The 22,822-nt window shown below is 41.2% G+C and overlaps 1 protein-coding gene across 1 annotated transcript in view; it reads right to left on the bottom strand.

Annotated features, from left to right (window-relative positions):
* The window catches only part of Stxbp4 (syntaxin binding protein 4), a 127,349-nt gene that overhangs the window by 51,770 nt on the left and 52,757 nt on the right, over window positions 1–22,822 (bottom strand). The window contains exons 11-14 of the mRNA XM_032914218.1: window positions 10,821–10,997; window positions 4,443–4,559; window positions 3,019–3,068; window positions 876–1,009 (exon numbers count right to left, since the gene is read on the bottom strand). Coding sequence (XP_032770109.1) covers window positions 876–1,009; window positions 3,019–3,068; window positions 4,443–4,559; window positions 10,821–10,997 — 478 coding nt within the window. The remainder of the gene's footprint in view (window positions 1–875; window positions 1,010–3,018; window positions 3,069–4,442; window positions 4,560–10,820; window positions 10,998–22,822) is intronic.

Genomic DNA, 22,822 nt, shown 5'->3' with positions numbered 1-22,822 from the left:
CTGTTGTCTTGGCCTAAGTTGGCATCTCTGAAGAGCAGGGAACTGATCTGGTTTCTCCACAGCCCTTCCATGAGTTACCCAGCCACAGTCTGCTCTTAGTTGTTCCTGTTTATAATCTTTTCTTAAAATCCCCTCATGGTTTGCTCTGTTTGGTTTGTCTTTGATTTGGTTTTGTGACAAAGGTCCTCAATACTTATCCTAGTCTGTGTTAGCAATTGTTATGTAGCCCAGTCTAGCCTTAAAAGCACTCCTCCTGCCTCAGTAAGAACCTTTAGATATAAAGCACCATGAATGGCTATGTCTTGTCAGTCCTTTCAATGTCATTGTTGTCTGGGAATCTTCTGTTGAATTGGCCTGCTCTGGCCTGCCTCAGTATTTTGGGGTTAGAGCCCTGTGCCACTAGGCCCCGTTTAACCTCATTTGATGTTACGGCCCCAGTGGTATGCTTTTAAAACCTTCCTCAGCACTGGTTTACCGTCATACTTCTAGTGTGATTATCCTTCATACTTCTAGTGCGATTATTTTTTATTTTTACTTTTTTTGCTATTTATTTTCCAATGTCAAAGATACTTTGGAAGAGAATAGAAGTAATGACATGCATTAATTCACTCTCTTCAGTTTGAAGTTATCTTGAGATCTTGGGCACTTTAAATAAAGCAAGTAAATTTTCCAGAACCCTCATGTTAGTGTTTTTAATGAGTAGTATCAATATTACTATAGACAAATATATTCCATGTAATTAAACTATCAGAACTAAGGTTTTTCCTCTGCTTTGTTTAACAAATTATAAGAAAGAGGAGGAGGAGGAGGAGGAGGAGGAGGAGGAGGAGGAGGAGGAGGAGGAGGAGGAGGAGGAGATGGCGGTGATCACTTACAGTCCATATCAAGTACGGCACGGACAGATCTAAGAAGCTCCTTGGATTCCAGAAGCAGGGGTGCTGGGAAGTTGCGTCCGTTCCTTCCCAGCAGCGGAAGCGAGGTCTGAGAGGCAAGCACAGCTCTTCTTTCACTGCATGGGCAATGAGATGGCCTTGAGCACATGCACAGCAGTGATGCCCGTCTCGACTAAACCTCAGTCTGTGTCCTTTATGTCTGCACAAGATATTTCTATTCCTAGGTACACTGGATCCATAGAGTTACACAAGAACGCAGTCACATAGAATAAATAGTATTTTTGGTTTTCCTTGTTTATTTTATAGGAAACAGGCATTTGAACAAATACTTTGACTTTATATGTCAGAAGGAAGTAAATGAAGGATAGCCTACGTCCTAAATTGTTTGCTGGTCTTTTTATTTCATTTTGTAAAATTTAAAATTAAACATACAAACATGAGTTTATTAAACAGATGTTTTCTATTGCTTACAGTAATATTAAATAAAATATGGTGCATGTATATTCACTTAAGAAATTACCTTTTTAGTTCTCCCTTTTGTTGTTCCTAACTACAAAAAAACCCGAAAGGCTTTATGCAAATCTTCTCATAAGATGTTTCGTTTTGCTTTTTATTAATATATTTTCTTCACTGATAATTTCACACATGTAGATAATGCATTTTGGTTACGCTCCCCTGGTCAGCCTTCTTGCTTCCCTCCAACCCATGGAGCTGGCAAGCTTCCATTTTCCTTGTCAATCTCTTTCTCGTATTCATCATTTTTCATTATTTTTGTGTCCCAGAGTTTAATTCTACTGCCATATGAAATCAATGCATTATGATATAATTTAAAATGCAACCTTTTCCTGGGAAAATCATAGTAAATCTTTTACTTGAAGACAGATGACTTTATTGAAGATAAATCATGATCTACAACCCAGCATCTTGAACATGATGGCATTAACTCACAAGGGTCAGCTTAAGAATTCTCCAATACAAACACAGGGCCTCTACTCTGTATTGAATGGTCATGGCCAGTATTCACACCAAAGAGTGAGCAAGACCATAACAGGGTTTAGCTTTGAAGACACAGCAGAAGTTGCTTTTCAAGTGGGTTTTCCCCCCTAAAAAGTGTTTTAAAAATTGGTTTTGATGTAGTAAAAGTGAAGATGAGATGTAGGGGGTACGCGTAACATATGAAAGGGAAAGATGGGACCGAGCATTCTAGACTCCTCGCTAAAACAGCATTCATAGAGTCCACAGAAATAAATTGCAAGTACTATAGTTAACAAAAATGTCAGATATTTTCATAATAAGAAATGAAACATTAAAATGGATGTAGAAGTCAGCAAGTGGATATATTATTCCAAATTTTAAAAAATAGCTTTTGCTGCTGTTCTTATTTTAAGAGAAAGACTCACTGTAGCCTCCCCGGTTGACACTAAACTCAACAGGTTCTCCAGTGTCAGGTAGAAGCCACTATGTGAGGCTGATTTCCTCTACTGAGCTGCTGTTTTCACAGGAGTGTAGTGTCTGTCTCTGCAATTGGTGCTGGTAGAGTTGGGCACAAGAGGGACTATGGTGGTTATAAGGAAATCATCACTTTTACCATAGACCAGTAGGCACCTTTCTTTTGTATATGCCCCTTATCATACATAAAAATAGCCAGAAAGCCATGGTTTGAGACTAATGAACCTTATTTGTATGTTTGTACACATTCCTCCAAGGAGGAATCCCGAAGTCAGCAGCATACTGTGAATAATAACAAATCGAGGTGTAGTCTACGTACATCCTTCTTGTGTGACCATTTGCAAAATCTACTTGATGCAATGCACCTCTGGGATGGGGCTGATCTTCAGCAGGGCAGCCGACAGACACCACAGCTTATCCAGAGAGGCAGGGTGAGTGAATTCTCAAGTTTAGGGCACGAAGCTACAATGGCTGTCTAAATGTCTCTAGCAGATTCCTTTAGAGAGAGAAAACCCAAGTAGTATGTTCTTGCACTTACTTCCAAGGGTTTTTTTTTTTTTTTAAAGAGCATCCAATGGGAATCATGCAGCATTCTAATCCCCTGAATATGTTAATCGCAAATATTACATGAAGAACTTAGTGTGTCCATACTTTGCAGAAAGTAAAGAGTTCTTACCTTAAATTTGATAAAGGAGCAGAACTGTCCAAAAGTACTTCTTGAATAGCCTAGTGACAGACAAGACGGTGGAGGAAATTTGTAAGTTTGATAGCTTAAAACAAAACAAAAACATCTTTGCTTGATTAAGTAATATTTACAATTTCCTCCGTCATCAGGTCTGACCATGTTCCTATTATGGTGGGGCAGACAATTATACTGACATGCAACTATACTCAGAAGTAATTATAAGATATTGATTTATTTAGAATATTTGTATTCTATATTTATATGTGTGTGTGTGCGTGTGTGCGTGTGTGCGTGTGCATGCATACACGCGAGGATGCCTGCGGAGCCTAGAAGGTGTTGGGTTTCTTGGAACTGGAGTCACGTATGGCGTTTGTGAGTCACCTGCCATGGACGCTGAGAACTGAGTCAGGTGGTTCACAGCAGAAGCAAGGCACTCCTAATGGGCACAGTAGGCCATCTCTCTAGGCCTCACAGTGTGAATAGTTAGCAAATTATGTTCACAGGGTAGCAGGACTCTTAGGAAAGTATTCGTTAAAAACGGTACATTGTTTATATAAATGCTAAGTTAGCATATATTTAATATATAATATTGTTTTATATATGATATAAAACAATGTTAGCCATTCTATTCACTTACCAAAGTAAATCTAAGTCTGAGTGTAAGCAAGAATTGCTGTTTTGTAAGGGATGTTTATGAAGTCACCCAACACTATGACATTTTTCTGTGACAATAGTACATATTCCCTCTTCTTCCCTTCCTCTCTTGTTAGTACCAGGGCTTGAACTTAGGACCTCCTAAATGCTAAGATAGCATTCTACCACAGAAGTACATTTCCAACCTCCTTTCAGCTCTTTCTTTTGAGATGGTCTCATTAAATAGCTTAGGATGGCCTTGGTCTCACCCAGTCGTCCAAAGAGGGGTTGAATTTGTTATCTTCCAGCTGTGCCTTCAGGACTGGCAACAGTTCTTAGAAATAACGTAACACAGTTATTCCTCAGTTTGTACAGGATTAGTTTCAGGATCCATAGGTGCTCAAATGATAAATTCTCTCTCTCTCTCTCTCTCTCTCTCTCTCTCTCTCTCTCTCTCTCTCTCTCTCTCCATCATATGGATTCTTGAAATTCAGAACCCATTCATAAAAAGAGATAACAAATGAAATGATAGTCAGTTGGCAGTCAAGAACTGTGACTCTCAAGTCCTGGACACTTCCCTGATAAAGACAGCAAAAGTCTGGGGAGCGACAGTGGCTCTAGCAGGCCAAGGGGACAGACACACGGCTTCACCTGCACAGGCTCAGCACCTTCCTGGCTGTGGTTTGTGGAACTTCCTGCTCAGGATCTTTTCAGTCATGGTTGGCTGAACTTACTGTTGTGGAATCCAAGGAGACAGAGGTCAGCTGTAAGAGAAAACTCACCTCTACAAAACGAAGGAGCCTTTCAGTGGACGACTTAAATGTTTTCCGAGCCATCTCTGATTTTCGCAATTGGCAGTCAAGAACTGTGACTCTCTTTCTCAAGTCTTGGACACTTTCCTGGATAAAGACACGAAAAGCAGCACTATCCCCATTTCTTCAATTTTCAAAACCTTTTGTGGATTTCAGTTTTCTTGAACTGATATCTGGTATTACCATCTCATTTATTATCTTTCTTTTTACAAATAGGTCTCTGATTATGAGGAGATGTGCAATATGACCAATTAAATTCAGAAGTTAATTTACACAGATACTTTAATCTATGACATACTCTGTAGATTATTTTTATGGATTTTTTACAGTGATTTACTTCAGCTTAGTGGTTTTTCTTTTTTTAAACTTGTTTTAAAGGCTAACAGAAAGCCTTTCATGGGTAGCTTAGCTAAAGGTAGTGACTGCATACACATACACAGACAATAAACTCTGGTGGGTTCTATGAAGAACAGCAGCAGTGCCCAGTAAGGCACGGTGGTAAGGGAATGCCTAGGCACCCTTTGGTCTGAGGCCCACCCTGATCCTGGAGGTCCATACTGTGGGTTTCATCAGACACACATGGCATCCAGAATTGCGTTGGGGAAATGCATGAAACAATTTTCATAGAAAAAAGTATTCGACTTTTGGCTCTGCTGAGTAAAAAAAATCTGTCCTGAATAATTGCTAACTATAAGTTCCAACCCAGGAATCTTAAACAATAACTGCCAGAGAAAGAGACATTTGGAGGCTGAATTTATATCATTTAGATGACATAAAATGCAAAACCTGAAAATATTACTTAAATTGGTTCTAAGTTCAGAAGAGAAATAAAACAGCTCTGAAAACTATTTTCTAAATTGAGATTTCATAAACTGTCCATAGTTGTGTGCCAAAAGAGCACAGACTTACAATAAAAAAAATCATGAAACATGAAGAAGTATGTTTTGTGAATGGACAATTAGGTAATTAATAACTGAATCTAAGAGTGTATATATTAATCAGGTAAGAAACATAAAAGTAATTATGTTTTTAAAAAAGAATTGAAAATGTAACAGGAAAAGAAACTCAAAATAGATCCAATTACATAAGAAGCCAAATTCTAATACTACAGTCATTATTAAGTTAGAATACAACATGTAATAACCCATTTCATAGATCTAAAAAGAAACTGGAAAACAGGAGTAGTAAAGGTTTGAAACCTGAAGAGAAAGGTAAAATTTGGCCTAGAAATGAAGGAGAGTGACAGAACACAGGCGAGTCACTTGAATTACCATAAACAATCAAGGGGAAGCAGCAACGGGGCTGGAGGAGGCCTTGGTCTTCAGATCACTGCTGTTCTTATAGAGGACCCGAGTCCAGGACCCAGAATATACAAGGCAGCTCACAGTAGCTGTACCTCCAGGTCTAGGGGATCCGATTCCCTCTTACTGGCCTTAGCAGACCCATACATGGCACACATTTATGCAGGCAAAATGCTCATGCACTTAAAATGAATAAGTAATAATGTTTTAAAAAAAGTGGGCATTGTATACAACTTTAATCTCACACTGGAGAGGCAGAGGAAGGAGGACTGGACCTAGGCTGGCATATATAGTCAGACCTTAGGGGGGAGGGGAGGGAGGGAAAGTGGGGGACACATAATGACAATCAGAGGATGACAGTTTAGGGTTTTCCAGATATGGCAAGAGAATGATCCTCAGATTAGGAAGTTTGATGAATCTCAAAATCTCAAACAGCGTAAATTCAATAGATCAGATCAACGATGACTCCGGGTTAAAATACTGACTATCAGAGGCAAAGAGATCTTGAAATCATATAGAAGGAAAGACATTACAAATGACCAATAGCTGACATGACAGAAGGAAATAAAAACAATGACAAAGTTACACAGTAACAATTCTCTAAATGTATTTCAAAACTTGAATCAAAATGTTTTTACAGAAACAAAATGGAGAGCTCATTATCAATTGATCTTCACCAAGTAAATTTGAAGCAACTGTTTCAAGAAGCAGGGTGCAAGGTCATCTGGGATTATGAACAAAGGGAATAAACATAGGGTGCACCCAGAACAATCTGGAGCACATTAAACAACCCACAGAAGCGGCAAAGTCAAGCCAGAACTAACATGCTGCCAGCAACAGAGATTAAGGCAGAAAGAGGATTAGGTTTATGTTAAAAGGTGCTTTTAATATGTAGATGGGGGAAGTCATTGATTAGCTTCATAATTACCTAATATAGAATGTCAAACATGATAGCATAATCATTAAAAATTAAAGACACGGGGGCTTAAGAGAAGGCTAGGCAGTTAAGAGCGCTGGCTGCTCTCGCAGAGTGCTCAGTTCTGATTCCCAGCACCCACGTGGTGCTTCGTTAACAGGATTTTTGTGAAAACAGCGCAGAAAGTGAAGGAAACTCCTGCCAAAGCTGCAGCTGTGGAGACCCTCACAAGAGACCTAGAGGAAAAATGGGGTCCACCACTGTGCCATCATCAAGTTCCCTTGAGTGCTGAGCCAGCCATGAAGACAGAAGACAGCATATGTGTTCATTGTGAATGTCAGGACCAACATGCATGAGATCAGACAGCCTGCAGCACTGAGGAGGCCGGACAGCAGAGAAGGGGCCAACTGGCTCCTGGTTACAATGCTCCCTGCTATGACAGTCATGGACGCTAAACCTCGGAAACTGTGTCACATGTACTCCTTCCTCTATAAGTTCTCTTTTATCACAGTGATAAAAAAGTAACTAAGACAAAAAAGGAGCTCATTTCATTACAGAGAAGATAAGCTAGGCCGCGGCTTTGAGAGATAGTTCTATGATATAAGTTAGTAAGTGATTAGCAATCAGAAGAGTCATTACATGTCTCTATGCAAACACACAAATTAAGTCAATGGGAAAACAACTAAAAGATACAAAACCACATTTTACTGAGAAGAATAAATGACGACTGAATGAATAAATGTATGCTCAACTGGTTATCTCAGGCAGGGAAGGGAAAACTGCAGGTTTACAGCATTTGGGTACATAAATGACCTCATCATAGTTGATTTCAAACTTTAAACATAAATCAGTGAACACGGCATTGAGAAGAGACGAGTTCTCATTAGCCAGTGTCCATGGTTCCCAGCACAACACCATGTCAGTCATTGGTAACTAGGGAGATACCGATTACACTGTATTGGCTTAGCAATCATTATACCAACAAGATGGAGAAAAATTCAAAGGAAAAGAAAGCCAAGGATCAGCAGGAGGTAAATGCCAATTCTCATCCATTCTTCATGGGAGTACAAATTAGTTAAAAATACTTTCAGTCATAATTTGGCGTTTACTTATAAAGTTGAACATACAATTATCATTCAAACTGGCAATGCTACTTCTCGTAGGTAGCAGTTACACATGATACATAAGTATCAGAATGTGCTCAGGAACATGACTCACAGTAGAATAATGCAGAAATAAGACCGCCCATCGAATACAAAATGGATAATGGCATGGTGTTAGTTCATGCAATGAAGAATAAGGACAGAAAAGATATCAGCTAGCTACACATTAACTCAGTAAGTAGGCAAACTAAACAGACAGGAGTAGATGTACAAATAGTTAAACTATCAAGAAAGTGGTAAACACTAAATCCAAGCAAGCAGTAACCTCTGAGGGTAAGGGCAGTGGGTGCAATGTGGAGAGGGACATTGGGCTCTTCACCCAGACCAGTAATGCTTCATTTTACTCTTTTAAAAGTATTTTGATTCATGTAAGCATGCCTTTGTGTGGTGTATATGTGGTGCAGTTGTCCACGGAGCTCAGAAAACCGTATCAAGTCCTCTACAGTGGGAGTTATAAGTTGTGAGCTCTAAACCTGGGCGGTGGGACAGAGCTTCATTCTTCTGAGAGAGCAACAAGTATTCCAATCACTGAGTTCTCGCTCCAGCCCCACTCTCTTACTTCTTGTGTTTCAGATGCATTTTTCTCAAAAGCCAAAATACAAATTAGAATATGTTGATAATTTAAGGGAAAATTATAATAATAAATAAAATCATTATTATAGAAAAGAAATCTATGTCTAAAGAATACATATTTAGGTGTTCTGGAGATAGCTCGGTAAAGAGCTTGGTGTGCACTTAATGAGCCACGTTCCATCCCCAACACTCACGTGAAAAGCCAGGAGTGCACACTCTTGGCAAAGCAGCCCTGGAGAAGTGAGGAGGGGAGGAGCTCTGCTGCTGCAGGTCCCAGGGAGTCCCTGTCACACTCCCATCACTGTCTCCTCGGAGATGGATAGCTCTCTAGGAATGACACCTGAGGCTGACCTCTGGCCTCCACATGCACAGTGCACACACATGCACATACATTTACATGCTAGTCAACATGAAACCTTCCACGCATTGAATAAATGAAATTAAATATTGGAAACTTTGTTTTGTGGTATCTAGGTCAATAGTTCCCTAAGCAAGCCTACACCCTGTTTAAAAAGCTACTTCTTTTCTTCTGGTATTAAACTTGGAAAATATTGAATATTGAGATGCTTATGTTTTATATCCCTTCTTTCAAAAAACTGAAAAAGATTGATTATAGAGAGGTAGTGTGGGTTCTTATTGAAAGGACTTAATGAGCTGATCCTCAGGAGGCTACAAAGAGGGAGAATCTGAATTGACAAAATTACCAGGCAGCTTTGGACCAAAATATGTCTCACTGGAGAAGAGTGAATGCAAGACCCTAAACTTTACACAACAGCATGGCGCCTGGGGCTGCAAGTGGCTCGGTGGGTAATGGTGCTTGCTGGGTAAGCCTGGGGATCTCGTTTGTCCAGTGAAGAGAAATTAGGAGAAAACATTATCCTCTGACCGCCACATACACAGTGGGCCACATGCCCCGGCCTCCAAAGACCCCATCACACACAGACATTTTTAAATGTTAAAAAACTAAAAAACCAAAACACTTGATAATTCTGTGCAAATCTCTTAAAAGCATATTACTTAAAAGTAGAGTTAGGGCGTAGGTCAACAGTAGAGCAGGAACCTAACATGTATAAGGTCCTTCAACACTCAATACAGTAAAAAAAATCCAACAAAATTAAACTAATTATTAAACAGCAACTTTTGTTCTAAAAGTAACTATTTATTAAAAGTGTTTTTAATATTTTGGTAATTTCTAAAATATTTTCATAACTAATTACTGTTGCATGGCATAGCCACACCTGGTTTACAGTGTACAGAGACGACAAATGTCTGGAACTAGCATTCCCAGGGGCTGCTGCTTTCTCAGTGCTCCCAAGGCCTCCTCATGGTGGGTAAGGCGCTGGCCTTCGCAGAGCTGCTTTACGTGAGCAGATGTGCAGGAAATGGCGGGGACTCCTCAGAGCTAAGCAAAGAAAAGCTCATACTTTCTGTTAAGTTGTGCTGTTTTAAAACTAGCTCATTTTCATTTGGTGTGTTAAAGAACATAAGCCTTATATGTTGAAACATTCATAGCTCAAATTTGTTTTGTATTCTCTTGAAGGCAGAATGGGTTAGAGGTAGAATTACTTATAACTGAGGAATTTCTATAAAGCTATAAATTATCTGCTTCAATTTATTTTAGTTTATACCTTCAGTGATATAATACACAATATACAGACACACGCAGACACACTTACACACACACACACACAGCCACACCCACACACACACACACACACACACACACACACACACACACACACACACACACACACACACACACACACACCATGGTTTTTGAAGGCAGGTCCTGACTAACGATGGAAGGTACACTGTGGACAACTGACACGTAGAGATGTTCAGCCTGCTTCCTGAAGCTGCTTAGTATTTTGTATTGCAACTGAGAGCCCTCCTAGAGGAGCCCAGTTTGGTATTCTTTATGTTGAAAGAAATTAAAACATAAATTCAAACTTGGGATTTCTCATTAGTCATCCTAGGTCTTGTGCAAAACTTCATAAACTTGCATACTGCCCCAAGTTCTCTAATCAAAGAGCAAAACTCATCCCTCAAATCTCCTCCTTCCATTGCCACAAAACAAATTAGCAAGCTCAAAAACAGAAAGAGAAAACCTGTGCCATCAATTAAATGTTAAGTGGTTCCAGGCCTGAATGGCTGAATGGAACAATGTTGACCAATGACCCAATTAATTCGGGGCCTGTGCTTTTCCATCTCAAAGCTCTTTGGATAAAGGCAGGCTCACGACTTCCATGCCACCCTCTTCACGACACAACATCCTATCATTGAATATAGAAGACAAACACTGACCTAGTTAGGACGTGCAGATGAAAGAAAATGAAAACAGGATACACGGCAGCGGCTGGGAAACCATGGTAACTAGAGAGGGCTGTTTGCTTACTTTATTTTGGTCAGAATAATCAGCGAGCCGGGCCTTTAGTTCTGAGACCTCAGCCTCTAGCAGACGGATCACCTCTTCATAATCCATTTCCATCCCACGTGCCTGCCTCTGTGCAGCTTCGGCAAGATGAATCCGGCTTCGCAGAGCTCGTGTTTCCTCGGCTACGGCTTTGGCTTCCTAAGGAGTTGAAAGTGGATGTAAAGAGAAGCAAATGCAAACCATACTTCTGCAGTCGACAGGAATATTTTTCTCATTTGGGTAGTCACAATTCCAACGCTTAACCTGTCCATTCCTCTCTCGCCCACCTAAAAACTAATAAGCATGCCATTTCATGATGGGAACCCTTTGGTTGCTTTCCTGAATTTTTTTTTCTGCATAGAAATTTTTCCTGTATAAAGATTCTGGATGAGTGTTTAGCGTTACACACCTAGAAGCATTTCTGTAAAAATGAAGGACAGTTAAAGGAAACTGACAATCAAAACTAGACAAATAGGAACAGATTCTAAAGACAAAAGGAGCTGCAGAAACAACTCAGAGATGGCAGGGCTGACGTTTTCAGAAGGCCAAGCAATGACCTCGGATGCTGCCGAGAGCTGCTCCAGGGGTTCCTGGTGAACCAAGGCGGCCGCAAAGCTTTCCTCCTAGACATCAGACTGTTGCTTCTTGCTTTGGTAGGAGCATAATATTTAATTGTTCATCTGTTGGATGCAGTGTTCAAGAGACAATTACTAAATACACATTATATGCTTCATCTGTCTTTGCTCATTCAAGTTTTGGAATAACATCTGGAGAAAAGCATTAAAAAGCCATTTTTATATAAGCAGCCAGAGACCCAGAGAATAGACGAGCTGATGAAGGGCAGGTAGAAGCCTACACCTGGGCCCAGGGCTGCTTGACTTCAATATTAAGGATGTCCTTTCATTGTTTTACTGTCTTTGGATGACAGAATCAAACAAAAAATAGTTCCAAACACTAGCTACACCTTTTACCTTGTAATGTTACAGTGGCAAAAGCCATTTGCTTTCTCAAAATGTGCCTTGGTGCTGGGTCACAGTCTCTTGGGACACCATATAATTTAACATGGCAACTGTTACAGCGTGAAGCATTTCTTTAGAGGGTGCGGGATCTCTCTTCTCTGTAATGGAACTTTCTGCTCCAATTGCCATGGCTAATATTAAACTGTGGCTATTTTAATGTTCTTGAAGCTGTTACGGAGCACTTGCCCTTGTTGGAGCATGACGTACTGAGAGAAGGAAGGGTGTGGGCACATTCTCAAGAGTCTGTTTTCATTCAGCACCCAGTAACTATATCATATGTCGATTTCTGGGATATGCATGAACAGTGTACACAGAAAACTCTTACTGTTCAAAATCTACATTCTAGTTTAGAGAGATAGACAGTAGCTTAGGCTTACAGCTCTGATCCCATGGAGAAGACAAGCACTAGAGACCCACAGAAGGGGCCATGCCATGATTCCTCAAGAGAGGCTTTGTGAGCGAAAAGGGCATATGTGCAAAGGTCCCGGGACTGGACTGGCTTTGCATCTTTGGAGAATATCAAGGCAGTCAGTGAGGTAGAAGCAGTGAGCAGTGTGGGAAAGATAGTGGTAGTAGGATACCAGGGCAGAGAGGGTAACAGGAATGAGTGTGGAGACAGGGAGGGTTGGAAAGGCAGATCTTATGAACAGCCACAGACCATTTGAGGTTTCCCGCAGAGTGATTGGAGGGCTTTGAGCAGAGAAGTGATATGAACTTGCGTAAGTTTTAAGAGGGTGCATTTCCCCACTCAGTTAAGAACAGACTATGGGGAAGGACACAGACGGGAGCAAAAGAGGAGGAAGAGACTGGGGAAAGCTAACTGGTTGGCCAGGGTGGTTGTAGAAGGGACAGTAGATGAAGCAGTTGGAGCTCACTTGAGTAGGGCAACAGGCTAGCTCACCACCACGAAGCTAGCATCTACTTTATAGAGACAACCACAGAATATGCTCTAAGTGTAAGTCAAGCAGGTAAATAATACTTCATCTGTTCTGCATGGGTGTGATGTGGATAAACGGAGGAAGGAGTGTTGGCTAAAATAAAAACAAAACAAAGAAGAAAAACCAGAAAACAAAACAACAGCGTGAACAGGCTAGAGGGAGCACAGCACAGAAGAAAGGGCACCGGGTGGAATTTGAATGGGGTAGAGGGATCCTATTGGGGAATAGGTTTTTGGTTGGTTGGTTGGTTTTAGAAGAAGCTGGGGAGAGAAAGAGAAAGGGCCAGGTTCTGAGAGAAATGGAATCATGGGAAAGGCTCTTGAATCCAGAACACTGGAAGACTTCAATCTGAGAGAGTGCTTTAGAAAAAGGCCCGAGGGCTGGGGTCAGTGTGCAAAAGCCCTCAATTAGATACCCAGCACAGTGGGAAAAAGATATAAACAACGAATAAATCGGACTAATTTAAAAATGTAAGCCTGTCAGCAGGGTGTAAAATGGAGTGGTTTGAGGAGTCAGCTTCCTTCTGTATCTGTCACTGGAAGAACTGTATTCCCTCTCTCTGAAAATGCTTGTCTGACCCTGTAAGGGTGCCGTTAGAAACAAGAATATGGGAGACAAGGAAGGATCTACCTAATGTACAGACCTGTCAGTCCAGCCCAGGGGACCAGGAAAGTTACAATGACACCCCTCGGTCATCCTCACTCCAGACTGAGTGCACACTGAAGAACCAGCCTGCCTCCACCTTAGGCTTCGCGGCCACCTTAGAGTAGAGACTAATTAGGTTCACTCCCGTTTATGGTAAAATAAGTTTCTCAAGGATGAGGCTATGCCCCACTGTAACCTTAACTAAACCTGGTTCTGTACGGTCTGCTCCAGGAACAGCAATCATGCCTTTCAAAACATTCACAAGCACCTTGCAACCACACCTTTGCTTCAGAAGGGTTGCCCAGTCGTGAGGACTGTTATGTCCACAGTCCTTAGACCTACTTGTTAGACTTCTGGTCTGGGATATGTTATGTAACCTCACCCATTTTGCTGCCAAATCCCCCATTTGGAAGCCCACAGCCCCAGAGCTGTACATCCCGTTTTCCTCATATCCAATGTTTACTTCTCAAACCTCACCTTAGGAAGAAGCAGTCTGTGTACAGAAATAATAAAGCTTGCTTTAATTAATTTGGCCATGACGATTTGGGTCAGTGGTCTTTCTCCTCCCACCTTTGGAACTAACAATACCAGCCTTGTTCCAAAGGCTGTCAAGTCAGCTGACGGCATACTGCGGTATGAGGTAAGTCTGTTATCATCCTCACATCAAAGACAGGGAACCAAAGATCAGAAGCTTACGAAACAAACCCATTTGTAAGTGGCAGGGCTGGGAATTGAACTCGGGTAGTTCAAATGAGTTCAGAACCTCAGTTAACAGAGTTTTCTTGACTACTCGCCCATACTGTTTGGTCAACTACAGAAAATGTTACAAAATATCCTTTTAGCTACCAGTTGTCACCAGCCTCAGCCCTGAACTAGCTTAGGATGTGGTGATATCAAGAGACTCTCCCGCAGCACATCTGAGGCCAGCGCCCTGCTCTCCATTTTCCTCCCAATGGGGGGGGAGCCTCAGAGCGAGAGGAAGGGCAGTCAGTCTGCGCAGCCGCAGTGAGAACCACTGATTTGATGATTTGCCCTCTTCACACTCACTTTGTGCTGCTTTTATTCCTCTATAAAAACAGCACTTTTATTTTTGTTCAAAGAACGCTGGTTAATTAAATGAAGAGCCAGGACGGGCTTTACGCCGCGGTCCTAGTGCTGAGCCGGTAATACAGTGTGAAATGCGTCCGGGTGGTGAGAGCTGCAGAGGGGTTGATGCAGGATAAAGTCACACTGTTCCTTTTGTAAATGTCTAACTGTCAGGCTGGCGAATGTGACCCCTCGGCAGAGTTCTACCCCAGTTCCCGCTGAATGGCTGCTTAAAGGATTAGTGCTTTGGAATGGTGCCTTTCTGGGAGGCAGTAAAAGAAAGATAACAGCGGAGGGCAGGATTTAGAGGAGAAGTTCACAACGACCCATTCTCTCTTTGCCTCCCAGACTGTCTTCCAATGAAGAACTGCAGAACCTCCCTGTCAGTAACATTTTATCGATAATTCTCTCAGGACCTCACTGAACCCCGAAATCCCAACCACCACAAATACAGCCCTCATTTGCGCAGGTGCCTCGTATGTGGATGAGGTTAGTTCAGATTACAGAGGTAGATTCTAAAGGGAAAACAGAGACATAATAGCGCAACAGGAAAGAGCAGCTGAAACACGCTTCTAGATATAATGTAGAATAGGCAAACCCAGTAGAAGGAAATCTGAAATGTGCAGTTCAATCAGACATTTTCCAGGGGCAACAGTGACAAAAGATGTTGGGTCCACAGTGCCTCTTTGGAAAAAAAAAAAAAAGGTTTCCCTCCCAGCAGTTTTGCCACGAATCTTTAGGAAAGATAAGGCCAAGTTGTTCATTGACAACAATTTGAGCTGATGAAAAATTTCTGTAGGCTGCAGACACTACCTTGGGCTGAGTCACATTGTACTATGACAGCGCTGTAGGTCAGATAAAGGCCACTGTACTGTTTCATACACGCAGCGTTTACACCCAAAGTAACATGATCCAGAACAAAAACCAAAAGACAGGTACATAGTACAAAAGAACAGGTTGCGGATGGGTCCCGGCTAGGTCAGTATCACAGATGTGAGATCCTCCCCCCGCCACCATTTTCTGCCTAGTTATGAGATTCTTCTCCCATTTTCTGCCTATTAATTCTCTAAGACTTGGTTTGTTCATCTGTGTAGTGGGCTCTAGCAATTATAAGCCCAAAATAACTCTCATAAGAAGGTTAAAGAAGCTATTAATATATCCTTGCTAGCAGTGTTTTCCTTTTGTTTCTTGTCACAGAATATTCTGGAAAAATACACATATCATTTCTGCCATTACACGCTGGACTAGATCATTTATTAAGGGCTCTGTTGAGGCACTCAGCTGGCAATATCAGCTGTTTGGAAATGTAACTTACACATGTCTTTTTTGACGATAGAAAGAAATTACATGAAACTATCTTCTAAGTGTACGCACTTGTAGTTCCCCACGGTAGGAGAAGCATCAATTGGAGTTGCAAACATGCAATTAGCCTAGAAGTCCACACCACTTACCAGCTCTGTAATTTATACGCTAATCAGTAAATCTTTCAAATGTCAGTGCTTGACAGGAGAAAACAGCAGATTGCAAGAAGATATGTCTTAGTAATTTATGCTACCGAGCCCCAAGAATGCTTCTCTTATCAGCTTCCGACATTTGCTCACTGGAAAACCTTTCTCAGTCTTAGGTCCTATTTACAGTTTTCAAGAGAAAAGATTACGGCTTACTGCAGGAAGAAGGCTGTTGAATGAGAATTGTTTAAAAGCAAGTTACGGCCCATCTAATCCGTGTTTCTGAATTAATTTTTAGCTGTCTGAAAGGATGATTTTCAAAGCGCTTTGCAGATATATTCATGAATGAACAGACAACACACCCAATAATCGTGAAGGAATTTAGGGAAGACTTGAAATTCACAAAACAGTTTTTGGAGAAACCCTTTTGCTGTGTAACCAACTCAAGCTGGATTTGAAACGCATGTAACACAGGCCAATCTTAAACGGGAATTGATCCTCCTGCTTCAGTCTCCCCAATGCTAGGACTAGAGGCATGAAAGACCAAGGCCAGCTCACAGAAACTTATTACCTGTCTTTATGACCCACTTTTCTTTCCTGTCTTCATGGGTAATCCAGGTCTAATGACTGTACCACCTCAGGTAACCATCACTAAACACTGAAATCTTTATAATGTAATGTGCAGTCATTTCTTACTTCCTCTTGTATCATCTCAGCAGATACAGGACCACAATGCCTCCTGTGACTGCCTACTGTGACGGTCACAGCAGTGTGCTCTCCACATTTCTGAAGGGTCAGATTACTTCAGACATCGGTCAGGTTCCACCTTAAGTAACCAGTGTGGTCCACAGTAAGATGCATCCTCCCTTTCCCAACTTCGCTGCTCTCTACCAAGCTCTCCACTGCCCGGTTCTGAGTTAGCATGTAGCTTTAGTATGTTCAACTCTCTTCAATGATAACACACAAAGATTCACACCTGTGCCCGTACACACCTTCATAACATTTTTAAAATTCATTTTATGGCATTTATCAAGCAAATGGGATTATATAAAATCTAGATAAAATGAAGCAAATACCAAAGTTGAAAAAAGTTACACTTCAGTGTTTGACAATTATGTTATTTTTGCATTAAGGATTTCCAAGTTACAAATAGTTATTTATATTTCCTTTTCAACATGTGTTAATACAGTGAACACTGTCAAGGGTGATACAATCTTAAAAGGTTCTTTCCAGACCCACAAAATCCTTAGTTTACAATGTACATAGCAACACTTTCGTAAAGTGTGCAGGATGGATAATCTGTTAGGTCAGAAAACAAAGTTTAGTTTATATGAAAAAGTAAAATCTTCACTAGCAAAGAGGAAAATCGCTTAAACTTTCTGGAGGAGAATTAGGACAATTATATTAGAAGTGGCTCTAATTAGCCTTCCCAGGGGTTGTCAGCTTCGTTACCTGCAGCTGCCTCACTCTAACAGGTGTAAAACTCGTTTCTGCCTCTGAGCACCGAAAAAGAAATCCAAGAAACAATTTCCAATCTCCTTCATAAAGAGCAGTTTCCAGGGGTTGGGGATTTAGCTCAGCGGTAGAGCACTTGCCTAGCAAGCGCAAGGCCCTGGGTTCGGTCCCCAGCTCCGAAAAAAAGAAAAAAAAAAAAAAAAGAGCAGTTTCCTGTCTAGGAAAAGTACCTAAGTATACCACTCAGATAAGGTGTAAGATATGATACTTTTATAATTAAATATTAATAGTTTAAACTATATTTAACCATGTTTTAATCAGAATGGTTTAACCCTGAACATGTGTGTGCTTATATATATATATATGTAGTATATATTATATATTAATATATATATTAGCTTATATTCACATACACATCACTTATGCATAGACCACATGATACCGGTAAATAAAAATATTCTTGCCATTTAATCAGTCACTTCACATCTGGACTTCAGTCTAAAATAAACTAATTAGTCAATTAATGTCTTGTTATGCTTTTTTCTTCCCAACATAACATTTTTATTGATTCTTTGGGAAGGTCATATCATGAGCCCAAATCACTCACTTCCTAGTCCTTTCCTGTCTGCCCCCTACCCTTGTGTCCTCCCCTAAAAGTAAAAATAAAAAAGAAAAGAAAAACCAAGTCTGGGGGCTGGAGAGATGGCTCAGCGGTTAAGAGCACTGACTGCTCTTCCAGAGGTCCTGAGTTTAATTCCCAGCAACCACATGGTGGCTCACAACCATCTGTAATCCAATGCCCTCTTCTGGTGTGTCTGAAGACAGCAACAGTGTATTCACATACATAAAATAAATAAAGAAATCTTAAAAAAAAAAGAACAAGTCCACAAGTCCAATTTGCGTTATCTGTAGACTCACTTAACCACAGTCTAACTCGGAGGCTTGCCCCTTAGAGCTGAATCCTTCCCTTCCTGCCCCCACCAGAAGCCATCGACTGTGCAGATCTACACTTCAGAATCTCCATCACACTTTTTAAGCGTTCTCTTTGGTGGCTTCCTGTCTAGGCTGTTCCTTTTTTTTTCTTGTGGGGGCTGGTGTTCTGAAGTGGGGGTAGGGGCTGTCACAGAAGCCTTCCATGTCCCTCCCTCTCAACTGTGCATCTGCAGTCATCAATATCCCAGCAAAAGTAGCTAGCCTCCTTGTTCTTCACCATCAGTGGGAGGACACATCACGAGCCCCCACACGGTGTCTGGTGACAGGACAGGACACGAAGCCTGGCCACAGCTGCAGTAGGACCATGGAGGCAGACTGCAGACATCAATGTGGCTATGGGCAGTGCAGACCATGGAAGTCCGGAAGCCTTCATGGTCGGCATTTAAACCTGTTTAATAGATGCAATGCAGCACAGTGGCTTTATCTTAGACATTCATGGTGATCCTTCCAAACGTTAGGGCTTAAGGGGCTCCATCATTAAGGGAAGTGCACTTCTTTCAAATTAACCCTGCGGGGTTTAACTGGAATACAAGTCATACTAGACGGTATGTGTGGCGTGGGGGGTCATTTTGTCTAAGATCTTGAAGTTCAGGAAGAGTAGGAGGCCCAGTGTAGGATATGGCCTAAGGTTGTAATGCATATATAAATGATATAACATCTGATTTTAGTCTAAGCGGTAAACAAAATAATCACTAACCCAACATTTAATTATTGAGAAAGTACTGTAAAGACTGAATGGCCAAAACAGACCTTAGGCTATGAAAGAATTGAGTCTATAACTAAGGGTTATACCATAAAAACGAGTGGTTGCTACAGCAAACCATTTGGGAGAAAGAAAGTGTATATTCTCACTTTGTACCATATGCTGATGGATACTTTCAGCATTAAATAGAGACGAGGTGGGGATCTGGGTAAACACGCATCTGAAATATGGCCAGGAATAAACATTTTCACAGATCTTAAAAAGAAAAAAGTAAGATCAAATTGACCGCACAAAACTTTTAGTGTTTACTAAGTGAGAGAAGGGATTTTTATACAAGTTAAATATCTCACAACCTTAGGGTTGTGAGAAATAGAGTCACTGTCTACTGTGTAAAGAGATCTTATATTCTAATGTGGGGAAATGGGATGAAGCGCATGAGAGAAGGGAAGAGAGGAGATGCTAGTAAGACAAGGGCTGTGTGGAGAAGTCAGTCGTGTCATCCTGCCATACCAGCGAGTGTGTGAGACTACGCATGTGTGAGAAGGAACAAAAGCATGGAGAAGAAGGGTCGCACAGGAGCGTCCACGAGCAGGCCCTGTGACCTAAGGGTCATTCTACTCTTTAGTGGTTCTATCAGTCGTTTAAATCTTTACCCTGAACACTGGGCTTCCAACCCAGAGACCTCTGGGGGATATACCGCAACTGTATTGTAGCCATGGCAACACTTGGGGTTGCTAAAGCTCGCTTAGAATGCTGCATGCACTTTAAGTGAGCACCCATGCCTTTAATACTCAAGAGCTGTGATGTAGCTCTCTAGTTATTCTGGAACTCAGGCATAGGCAATCTCTTCATATATAACGTAAGAAGACAATAAACCAATGCGTATTTTTAAACAATACTTTTGTGGGATCAGACATGACCAGAAGAGACTTGTTTTTAACTCTTCAACGTTTTGTGAATAAATCATTACTCCAATGTCATGAGTCCGATACGACTGTAGGAGCACTCAGAGTACTTCTCACACAGCGAACTGCCAAGATAAGACGTTTATAGAATCAGCCGCCTTATCACTACTTCCTCCTTGGATCAAATGTTCTCGTTTGTCAGTCCAACTATTATATATTGCTCCAACATTAAAAAAAATGTTTGGCATCTACACAGACGTCTAAAGTGTAACCTAAAAGGTGCTCCCTATATGCACGGTATAGAACCCCATCTTTAGGAGTTCCTCATAGTGAAACCTTCCTATAGGAAATGGTATAAAGAAACTAACTGCAGGTCTCTATGAAGAATACCATCACTTTCCTTCTAAATTCCCCAACAGTGAAAATGGTGTCTAATTAAGTCAACACAAAACAAGTTTATAATACAGAAAAGACAAAAATGTCTCTTGGAATCCTTATGATACTAAGGTCTTTTCTATATGAAATGAGCAATAAGTATTTGGGAATAGAACCTCTGAAACAGACAGTTACATTAGCCATCTCTGCTATGAAATACCTGAGTGGGATAACTTGTAAAGAAAGGGTTAGTTAGTTGTTGGTGTTGTATGTTCGAAGTCCCGACAGCATGAAGATGATGGATGAGGTCACTTGGGCGTGTCACATCACAGGGGACCGGCAAGTGAAATGGGGGTGTGTGTGATTGGTTTTCATGAATTTGCACAGAGAGGCAAAGGTCCCATAAGAACATTCAGGGGTCTGACCCGTGATCTAAGGGTCGTTCTACTTTTTAATGGTTCTATCACATGTTTATATCTTTTCCCTGAATACCAGGCTTCCAGCACAGGAAACTCTGGGGAGATAAAGCAACCATATCGTAGCTATAGAAACACTTGAGTTTGCTAAAGCTTGCTTAGAGTGCAGCATGCTCTTCCAGTGAATCACTAAGTACAAATGATGTCTACACAAACAGGAACGGTGGCTGGAGCTCTGGGAAGCCAGGCTTCCTGCTCCCTTTTCAGGTAAGCTTTCCTTACCCTGGGCAGTTTCGAGGGCAGAGTCTAATGGTAGAGAAGAGAGAAGTAATTTTCTTATCACACACACACACACACACACACACACACACACACACACACACACACACACACACACAAGAATTAATGCTAAAAAATAAGCCCAACTATATTTGTCCCATAAGCTTCTTTAATCACACTGTTGTCTAACATTGTAAGTGCTTTATAATGATTCTCACAGTACTTTCGTTTGTTTTAAAAAGCTTGCGTCCATCAAATCTCAGCCAATGGTTACATTGCGCATGCTAATAGTAGAATATCACAACAAGAAAGGCAACACTGGAACAATCCACCAATCTTCTTTAGGGAGAATTAGTTTTATAATGTTCTCATCAACGAAAACGAACAACCTGTAGGTCGATATGACAATCCAGGGGGAATAAGCTGGATTAAAATAGATCATTACAAAATGCAGCTTGCTGTACGGTTCCATTTGTGTGTCTTTTCAAATGACAAAAATTGAGTTCAACAATAGATTACTGGGTGTCAGGCATGAGGAGGGTAGATGGAAGGAGGGGACGGTGGCCTCAAAAGGCCAGCATGGGGGCATCTTTCTGTAAAAGGATTTTAATGGGAAGCAAAAGTTACCATGCTGACATGGGGACCGTTTTACAACAGCATTCTTTTGGAATAGAAAGGATTCGTTTAACAAATGTATGTGTTTTACTTTTTCCCCCTCATGATGAGATGGTATTTCAGAATAATTACTAGCATTGCTCTAGAAAACTATTAGGCATTCAAATTGCCAAAAATGAATTAGAGATCTAGAGGCCACCCAAACATAAAAATTAGAGGTGTCATTGTTTCTTTCAAACCAAAAGGAGACACAATCCCCAGAAGTGGGACTGTAACTAGGGTTTGTCTTAGAGATACCTGACTTGTTTTCAAAGCTGTCTGTCTTGCTTCACCTACAAAGCAGGACAGAGCTGAGAACAGTGCACGGTGACAAGGCCCGTGCCAGAGAATCCTGCTGTTTCATCACCGTTTCATGCCCTGCTGAAGTCTTCAGCACAAGCTTTGCACAGGCGAGGCAACTACAACTGGACTCATCTGACCCTAGTCAAGCTGCCAAGTAAACAATTCCCCATATTCCATCAGAGCAAGGACTGGTTCAGACAAGCTAGGTATTTTGGCTCTAGAGTAGTCACCAATTCCCTGTTGCCTGGGGTCATAACACTACCTTAGAAGACAATTTTAAAACAACTTGAGTGTGAGGGTGGTTTTGACAAAGTTGTTGATCAAAGAGAGATGCTACAGGAACGGTTCCTACGTGTCAGAAGTTGTTAGAACTTGAAGGAAAAGAAAGTGACAGCTATAATAACTTCATGGGAAAGCGTCGTTGTCATTTTTAAACAGCAGGGCTGGGCTATTCTTTCGGGCATGAAATATTAAAAAAAAAAAAAATACAGGACCAAGAATAGAAGTCTCATGGCAATCCCTGGTTGAAGAAAAACAAGGGGCTGAAAAGGATGCTGATGCTTCAGTTTGTTCTTTAGGGTCTTCCCTCCCTTTCCCTTCCTGTTTACCCATCATCCCCCTGGTCCTATGGATACTCATTGCTTTCCTTTTAGGTCGTTACGCTAAAGGTAAGTGAGCTTCCATGATTTAAAACAGCTAAAGCACCTTTGAAAGGGGAAATCATGATGCTTTTTAGGATTGGTCCAACATTTTAGAGTAAGGTAA

Source organism: Rattus rattus, chromosome 9 (assembly GCF_011064425.1).
Source record: "Rattus rattus isolate New Zealand chromosome 9, Rrattus_CSIRO_v1, whole genome shotgun sequence".
Lineage (NCBI taxonomy): Eukaryota > Metazoa > Chordata > Mammalia > Rodentia > Muridae > Rattus > Rattus rattus.
Note: the sequence above shows the minus strand (reverse complement) of the source record. Positions and strands in the feature narration are given on the sequence as shown.